The 10,129-nt window shown below is 33.9% G+C and overlaps 1 protein-coding gene across 1 annotated transcript; it reads left to right on the top strand.

Moving 5' to 3' along the window:
• Positions 1-1,565: 1,565 nt before the first annotated feature.
• On the top strand, positions 1,566-3,156 carry LOC110774696 (uncharacterized). The gene is made up of 2 exons (XM_021979261.2): positions 1,566-2,011; positions 2,649-3,156. The coding sequence occupies exons 1-2, from the start codon at positions 1,915-1,917 to the stop codon at positions 2,768-2,770; spliced, it is 219 nt and encodes a 72-aa protein (XP_021834953.1). The 5' UTR covers positions 1,566-1,914; the 3' UTR covers positions 2,771-3,156.
• The last annotated feature ends 6,973 nt before the right edge of the window (positions 3,157-10,129 follow it).

The following is a 10,129-nucleotide window of genomic DNA, read 5'->3' as shown; positions in this document are numbered from 1 at the left end:
TCTAATTTGATTTACCCAACTCAAAATTATGCAACTTATACTAGAAAAGGAATGAGTTATGTAATATGATTTTGACATGAATACAAGCTGACATGATCAAATCAATTAATACTCCGTATTTAATATACGTATGACATAAACTGATTGTATTTCAAGTTGATATATAAGTGCTTTCTCTAATCTAAAAATTGAGAAATCTATCGGCCAATTTAAAAGGGTAAAAGTTTACAAGTAATTTATAAGAATCAAAATAAATACTGGCCAACAAGTAACTTATCAGTTATATAATTAACCTGATTCACAATATATACAATTAAACTGACTCACAACAAATACCTTATCAGTTACATGATATTTTTATTGACCCGAACCAAACTTGCAACAAACGAACCCTATCAAAGGACGTTACCCAAGACTATCCTATATATCTTCTTGGGTCGTAGTAAAAATTGCAAAAAATGCTTTGAAGAGCTCAACAAAGATAATAATAGAATGGGCAAAGAAAAATCAAAAGCTCCCCAATCCAATGATACAAAGATTAAGGGAGGTTAGGCGTCACATTCCCAAAAAATAAAGTTGGTTCACGTGTTCACTAGTGTAGAGAGCGTGCCGCATGTGCTTGCTTCAGAACTTGTTTTAATAGTTAGTCCCCCCCAATTTCATTTGCTTACCTATGATGTTTACATTTTTTAAATACACTAAAAATCATTAAAATTAAAAAACAAATCTTTGAAAGACCGTCTCACAAATTACTCTTTATCAGACTATGTATTATACTTCGTATAATTATATCACCTATCCTATCTTGTACGGAGTATCCAAATAAGGGTGATGATAAAGGTCGCAAGTTGCGACTACATTTAGTTGTCGTAATCTTACGTGTTGAAGTATAATTGGTACATGTATGCGCCACGTAGGCTATGCGTCATTATAATATTTTTACTATGAAATTATGTAAATACGTTAATCAATATAAAGAAGGAAAGAAATTAGAATATTAAGATTTTCCTACCTTTTTTTGAAACATGTATAATAGAATATATAAGTTAAATATTTTAATTTCTTATTTAAATCGCGACACATAAGCATGCCATGTCATCATTGTGACACGGCTTAAAGGTCGCATGTTGCGACCTTTATCATTTTCGTCCAAATAAATACTACCTCATAATAGGTTTGAAATGAAAGTTAAGGGTGTGTTCTTTTCATTTTATGTCCAGTAATTTCAGATAAGATACAATCAGGTTAGTAAGTTTGTTTCAAGTCTTATGAGTTACGGAGTACTCTTTTACAATCAGGTCCAATAAGTTTTAATTAGGTCCTACCAAGTCCAGTTAAACTAAACAGGTACAATAAATTGTATAAGTTCAGATTTCATCAGACGAAAATAACACTCAAAGTAAGTATTTGAAGTGGTCGGTTTGACATGATATTAGGATTATTAGCTGATAAAATATTACTTAAATAAAATTTTAAAAAATAATGAATTAAAACATAAAATAAATAAAAATAATATAACAAAAGAAATCATGTCATCTTCCCTCTTTCTTCTCACCCTCCCTCTTTGGCTCATCTCACGGATCTTGCCTTCTCCTTTTCCCACCCGGCCACCCCTTATCTTTCTTTCTACTACTATTTTTTCACTTTTTTTTTCTTTATTTAAATTAAATTGAATTAAATTTATTAAAAAATATTAATAAAAATATTTGGGAGGGGGGTTCCTACACATCTTGGTATATATAAGACCCATCTTGAAGAACTGATGAAAGGTCAGTCCATTGTGCCAAAAAAATCATAAAAACATCATCTCTTTATCTATCTATATTGTCAGCAAAAAAGCATACTTTCATTCATATACTCATATATATTTACACAAACACAAAAAAAAAAAATTATAAAAAAAAAGGAGAGAAAATGGCAGCATCTTGGGTTAAAACTATTACCTCTCCTTTCAAAAAAGCTTGCACCTTTGTCAAACATCAACCTCCAAAGGATAAGAAATCTAAGCAAGGTACTTCTTCTTTCTACATTTTCCCAAAGTCTTTACATCGGTTACCTTTGTCCACAATTTGTTGTCATGTTTTATAACCGAAACCAGTAATGTCACAACTAAATTCAGAAGCACTGATTTGTATGTAAACTTGTAATGATATACTCGTAACTTAAATCAGTAACGTGACAACTAAATCAGAGAAATTGAATTGATAGATTAGATAAGTTTCTCCATGTTATATGAATATTGATTTTATATTTGAAGTATTACTATTCATTTTAATTAGATCTCAAATATGTAGGAGAAATTAATATTGTTGATGAATTGATCATGAATGAAATGGCATATACACATAAAATTGCATCAAATCCTTAAGTAATCAATTTTAAATTCCTATAATTTCCTACAAAAATCTTGCTAAATCCAACATTTCAACCAATAAAAATTAGAGTTACTCCTATTTACCATGAAATCGTTTTTATCAATAGTTATTTGTTATAATCTTGCCGACGCTTACTCTAATTAAGAAAATAAAGTTACTCCGAATGCGTATTAATATTATTTTATTCTTTATTATTGTTTTACGTTTGTTTAACTTAATTAAATAATTGGAAATGAATCTAATTATATTTTTGGTAAATGATTGAATGAACAGAAAATGAGAATACAGTGATGGCTTTACATGGAGAGGTGATGGCTTGCACATACGAGGATGTCCAGGTCATGTGGTCTATGTTGGATAAATCCAAGCCCGGAGCCTGCAATATGACGTCCTGACTCCATCCAAATGGGCCTTACTTTGGGTTCACTTATCCATACCCAATTCGGCCCATTTCTTCTTATTGGCCCGTTCACCTCGGCATTTGTGTCCATGTAGATAATATGTTATTTTGGATAATGCTTTGGAGAAGCCAACTTATTAAAAACCAAAAAAACCAAAATATAATTATGTGAAGTAATTATTTTTTTTACCTTTTTAGTTTTTAGGAGTATGGTTATTTGCCATCCCCAATGGCTTCACCATCAATTGGAAGCTTAGGGTCTTTTTTTTTTTTTTTTTCTTTTTCTCATCCTAATTTGTAATGTGTTTAGTAGGCAATCCCCGTGTAAAATAATATTTATCACGGCGAGATTTTTTCAATGAGATTATTAATCTTCCTTGATTTTTTTTTTCTCAAATTGAATCATTTTCTTTAATGGTGCGTTTTATTAAGAACCTAAATATTTTCTGATTTTGGCTTTAGTTTTCATTAATAAGAAAGGATAGATAAAAAAGAGAGTCTATTTTGACTAGGATCTACTAATTTACTTGACTTGACATTCATATCCCCTGTAATTTTTCATTTCTTCGAATGGTTTATTAAAGGTACTTTATACGAAGTATTATAAAAGAGAGAAGGAATTCGAACACATGACGTGTTGACCATTGTATATATACCACCGGTCTTTCTAAAGTAAAACTAACAAGTTTTTGGAAATGAAGAGTATACATCGCTACAGGATCAATAACGTGAAGCAGTAGAAATAATATAACATGCTAGTTGGAAGAATCTTAATGATCAATAGGAACATGTGCAATACAATAATTTGTACTTGTTGTCCTTTTATATTATAATTCAAGTGCAAACTATAATAACAGAAAAATATGAAGTACTCATGACCTAATCATGTGTATTATCTCTGGTTTGTGTTATGTGTGTACCCTGGTTCTTCATTAATTCTTATGGTACTAGTTAGCCGACTTAGCTCTCGTATAATACACGAATTTTAAAAAATTAGCTTGTTTTTTCAGTAAACATTAAAAAATAATTAATTATAACCAATTCAACATTATATATGATTTAAATTGAACCATTTAAAAAAAAACACTTATGCCTATATTAAGTCTGTTGATTTTGACTATAAAACCGTGGAAATCACTTTTTATAGTTTCCATATTTTTCTTTTTAGTTTTCTTAAAAACATAAAACACGAAAAAAAACAAAAAACGATACCAAACGGCAAATAGGGGCATGTAGAAGTTTGATTTCTAATACAAACAAAGGAGTTGCATTTAGATGCAATAAAAGAACTACTCCCTTCGTCTCTTTTTGTTCTTTACGTTTGGTATTTTTCACGCATTTTAACGAAAATTTAATTTGCATCGAGATTCCTTAACTTTTTTATTTAAACAAGATAAATTACGTTTGTTTATAATGTTTTCACTTTTATCAAAATTCTGATATTGAAAAATGAGAAAAATTTAATGTCCCAATGGAAAAGTGTGAGAGATTAAAGGGTTTTTCTCATTGGTAGCCATCAACTCTTGCAAATTCTCAATGGTAACAAAATATTTGCCAAGTTCTCTCAAATAACATTAATTTTAAAAAAATTCTCTAATATAGCAATATTATATAATTAGCAGCTAATTAACTTATCCGTCTTTTTCCTCTTCTTGCTTATTTTTTCGGAGTTAATGAATTATTTCAAATAAGGAGTTAATGAATAAGAAGCTAATAAGGAGTTAAGACCCAGAAGTGATTAATTCAAGCACATCAGTGGCCAACATTGTATGTAACGGGTGGGAAAATCATTTAACTGATCAAATGGCTTCTTACAGTAAAGACGACGAGAAGGATTTGATCTTAGCAGCCATTGTATGTAAATCTTCTTGTCATTTTGAGGTTTGCCTTACCAAGCTTTTGTATACCCAACGTAGAGGGGAATCTTATGGGTCACTTAGTTTTGGTAATGTTGGCCGGAGAAGGTGGTCATGGTGGTTTGTTTGCAACCGTGAATTCTCGCGTTAATGGGGTCGAATTGGCAGTCGCTAGAGGAGGTTAAACTCCGCTGTGTTCGTTGTCGGCTGGGGAAGGTGATGGAATGGGGTTTGTTTTGTGATTATGGTACGTGGTGAGTGGTGATTGTTGATTGATGAAGTGGTGCTCGTTGAAGAAGAAGGATAAGCAGGGAAGTAAGCTTCCTTATGTGATGTCGTTTTTGCCGAAAAAATTCAATTAATTTCTGATTTATCCAAGGTCAACGTGGGTCGGGTACAAAATTAGGTTAGCTAGTTTAATATATTTTTATATTATAAGTGTTAGTTACAACTTAAAAGAACAATGCTATCATGGAGAAACTTTTAAAAACTAATGCTATTTAAGAAAATATGGCAAAAAATTTGCTACCATTGAAAATTTGCAAAAGTTCATGGCTACCAAAGAGAAAAACCCGAGATTAAATGACCCAAAGATTAATTGGTTAAAACAATAATTGGACACAAATTTTGATAGAATATGAAATTATTTATGTGATAATATAAAAGGAAAGGTAAAGAATATTTTGAAATACCCAAAAAGGAAAACGTAAAAAACAAAAAGAGACGGAGGGAGTAGTTTTCTATGCACGCGATGCATGCTTAAAATTTAAAAACGCACGCACAATAATACTTATTTGGTTAATTACTTTTTTCCCTTTTATTGATATTTTTTCCTTATCTTTAATATTTGGTGATTTTAGTCAATATCTTTTAAGTTAGTCCCCTTTTATATTGTAATATAAATATCTTTGTGTTTAATTTATTTTTATTTTTTAAATTTTAATAAAGGGTAAAATAGGCAATCATTATTTATGCCGCTCATGCATTCCTTTATATAATAAAATAAAAAGAATGTGATCACTCCATAATTTACTCAACAATAAATATTTTAACATCTTTATTATTTGCAAGAAAAAATTATTGTACAACTCAACTTATAAAAAACATAAAAATTTAAAACAATAATTAAATATGTGAAATTCTGGAGGGAAAAAATAATTGTGCATTGTATAATATACGTAGTGTATAAATCTAGATTATGATGTTTGTGAATGGCAACTAGCAAGGTATCTAAAAGCCTACTAAAACGCTCAAAGTTTATGATCTGGAATTTTTAGTTTAAAATTGGAAATTAGATTATTTCATTTTATAGTATCTCTTCTTTATCTTACGAGCCCACTTTTGAGTAATTTAATTAGGCCCTGTTTTTTAGGACTTAACTAGTGTGTGGCCCGGGTGATATCCCGGTTGCTACATTGAATAATTAAAATTTCGGATTTTTCATGAAATACCCCCGAATTTTGCCGTAATTCACCAAATGCCCCTCGACTTTCAGAAATTCATAAAATACCCCTATTCCAATACTAAATGTACTTAATACCCCTATTTCAAAACTTAATCCACCAAATATATTTAATGACGTCATCAAACCTATAATCAACCCATTATCGTCTCATTAACCCAACTAATCTCTAATTAACACCCATAATCAACCCACCCATTAACAAACCAAATTAACCCACCCATTAACCCACTAATCCACCCAGAAATCAAGATATCATATCCAACAATAACACCACCATATCTCCTCTTTCACCCATGTCTGCCGCCAGCTGCTCCGCCACCAAACTACAATAACAACACCATATCTCCTCTTACCTCCTTCCCTAATTAATTAACCCCTTCCCTTCCTACAGACCTTTCCCCTTCATCTCTAATCCAAAATTCCAAATTCCGAGTTTCCAACATAGATTTTAAGAAATGGGCTCGGCCCGTCGGAGTTGGTTATAAAGGTCATTGGGGAGAGTGGGCTCAGTGGTGGAGTGGCGGTAACAATGGCAGTTGTGGTGGTGGAGATCCGGGTAGGTGGGGAGAGCCAATTGGATTGAACATAATTATCAGCTTTTCTCCAAGGAGGGATGTGCATACCGTTCTTCTTAAGGCTTTGATTTGCTGCTTCATAGAGAATACAAAAGGATTGATTTGTAGGTCTTTGTTGATCTTGCAACCTCGAATTCTGACCTCAATTCTATGTCAATTATCAACTCTCTCTCCTCCCACAATTACATCCACATCCTATTCCGCAAATTCCCCAGAAATTCAATCAATTGATTGCACAAAATTAATCAAAATAATAATAAAAAAAAATCCAAACTCCTGAATTCCAGGTAGAAAAAACGAACAACATAGCAATTACGTACAGCAAAGGGATCTCGACACACAACTGTAGATTTTTCGCAATTACATCTTCAGTATATGATTTCTTACCAAAATCTCTAATTTTCAGGCATAAACTACTCGTATTTTTTATTGATCTTCCCAAATTCATCTTTAATCCACAATTCCAAGATCCGAGTCTCCGACATAGGCAATTCCGAGTTTCCGGAATTTCAATTTCTAATTCGCACAAAAAATTGGTTGATTTTTGCCCAAAAAATTAATTGATTTTTACCGGAAAAATTGATTAGAGAAGCCGGAAAATATGAGAACTACCGGAAATCAGACAGTTGTTTGTGTTTATAATTAATGGTGGTGGTCGAGCCGAAGGTGTATGGGGAGACTTTTACGGCGGCGGCGGAGGAGAGGAAGAGGAAGGCGAGGAGAGAGAAAATGGGGGTGGCTGCCGGTGAAATCGTATTACAGTGGGTTAATGGGAAAGGAAGAAGGAAAGGGGTGAGAGAAAAGAAAAAGTAATTAAGGGAAAAATGGGTTAATGGGTGGGTTAAGTGGATTAAATAGGGTTGATGACGTCATAGGGGTATTTGGTACATTAAGTATTGGAATAAGGGTATCTTATGAATTTCTGAAAGTCGAGGGGCATTTGGTGAATTACGCCAAAATTCGGGGGTATTTCATGAAAAATCCGTTAAAATTTTATATTTCTCTTGAGCTCAATATATGACCAAAATACTTGTATTCTATAGAATGAAAAACATCTGTTAAGTTCGTCAACTACATAGACACGTTACGTCATTTATCATGGCAAGTAATTTTTCAATCATATATATCATCTTACAATTTGTATATTTTGTTTTCCCGTGGAACTAAGTGCGTCAAATTAATAAACGCCAAATTAGATATATATGCAGCTATGTAGGGAAATCCTATAGTTGATGCTTATGAGACTTATGCTAACGTGTTTCCTCATGGTTGTCCTAATGCTTTAATTTATTATTTTTTTTTCCGAAATATCCCATGGAAGTTACATAAATTTTAGTTGTTTTAGACTTCATGTATCACCATTTATTTGTAAATTAATATGGAGAGATAAACAACAATGGTTGGTTGGTTAAGATGGTAATGAGAGCTATCATCTACACTTAAGGTCTGGTGTTCGAACCTCATTGTATTGATTTTTGGTTATCCATGACATAATACGTGTGAGGGGGTCGAAAAAGCACGAGGCTAATGCGTGACCTCGTCCCTCGTGGGCGTGACGTTTCTTTTTGTCAAATCAAGTGTAATTGGATTTCCTGTGAGTTTACACCCAATTGACTAGTAATATAGGAGTCGCCATTCAGTTTTTAACGACAATGAGAAAAATTGACAAAACCCGGTTATCGTGACATAAAGGGAGTGCAATTATGTTTGACCACGACGGCCATAGGTTCTCTTGTGATCCCTGGTGTGGGGATCGCTCAACGTACACCCGCAGGGTAGAGATTGAGGGTTCGGGGGACTGTAACTACCGAGAGGAGTACTAGCTCTTCGATAACTCCAGAGGCAGGATATCCTTACTAGCTCAGCATAAATAATTGAAGGGACATGCGTAAACTATTAAACTAATCTGAATTGATTTTAACAATATGCAACACATAATACTAGATCGATCGTGATTATCTGGTTTAGATTGATTTAAGGGACCTAGCATGATATTTCAATTTCCCAAGATATTATCTGTTAGGTTATGATTCATATGACAAAACATAAATCATGCGGAAAAACCATAAAGCCAGGAAAGCATATTATTTACACATAATCATTTAGCATAGTTTAGATGCATACACTTTGTTGCGTGCCCTCCCTAGCTGCGCCCGAACCGAACAAGAACAAGTCTTTAGGACTCCAAGTGTCGTCCCTCCGTAGATAGTCCACAGCACGTCCGGATCCGCCTTAAGCTTGACCAACTAGAATCGCCCTTAAGGTTGCTTAGGAATTTCGGCTATTTAGGTGCAAGTGTATGGCTGATTTTTCTTCAAAATCTTACCTTTATAATACTTCAATTGTGTCTATAAATTATGACCCTAGGAACCTATTTATAGAGGTATGGAAAAGGAACTGGAATCCTACTAGGATACGAATTAATTAAACTAGAATCCTAGTAGAACTCTTATTTAATTAATTTATCCTTTTAGGATTAGGAATTTAATCATATATCGAATCCTGATAGCTTTAGGATTCGTATAGCATGTACACGAGCATCGCACGAGCACCGCACACTCGCGCAGGCCTTGCGGCCCACGCTGAGCGCACAACGCTCGGCCCATGCTGCTGCCTGTGTCCGCTCGCGCACCTTAGGCCTTGGCTGGGCCTGGCCTTGCGCTGGGCCTGGTCGAGGCTTGGCGTGTGTTGGTGATGCGTGTGGCTTGTTGGGCGATGTCCTGGCTTCGTTCTGGGCCTTCGTCTAGCGAGCCTTGTCCGATGCTAATTCGTACGATACGCTTCCGATTAAGTTTATGATTCCGGAAATCATTTCCGATACGAACAATATTTAATATTTCCGATTCCGGAATTAATTTCCGTTTCGAACAAATATTTAATATTTCCGTTTCCGGAATTATTTTCCGATTACGATAATATTTCCGTTTCCGACAATATTTCCGATTCCGGCAATATTTCCATTTCCATTAATATTTTCCGATACGTACCATGTTTCCGTTTCCGGCAACATTTACGACTTGGATAATATTTATATTTCCGATACGATCCATATTTCCGTTTCCGGTAATATCATCGTTTTCCGAGTATTCATTTCTTGCTTGTGACGATCTCAGCTCCCACTGAAACCAAGGTCCGTCGATTCCGAATATCCATAGATGGAGTATTTAATGCCATTAAATACTTGATCCGTTTACGTACTATTTGTGTGACCCTACGGGTTCAGTCAAGAGTAAGTTGTGGATTAATAAATTAATTCCACTTGAACTGAAGCGGCCTCTAGCTAGGCATTCAGCTCACTTCATCTCACTGAATTATTAACTTGTTAATTAATACTGAACCGCATTTATTAGACTTAATATTATATGCATACTTGGACCAAGGGCACTATTTCCTTCAGTCTCCCACTTGTCCTTAGGGACAAGTGTGCATTTCCTAATTCCTTTGTCGCTCGATGCTTT

This window comes from Spinacia oleracea, chromosome 3 (assembly GCF_020520425.1).
Source record: "Spinacia oleracea cultivar Varoflay chromosome 3, BTI_SOV_V1, whole genome shotgun sequence".
NCBI classification, from domain to species: Eukaryota; Viridiplantae; Streptophyta; class Magnoliopsida; order Caryophyllales; family Amaranthaceae; genus Spinacia; species Spinacia oleracea.
This window is presented reverse-complemented; position numbering and strand designations above follow the sequence as displayed.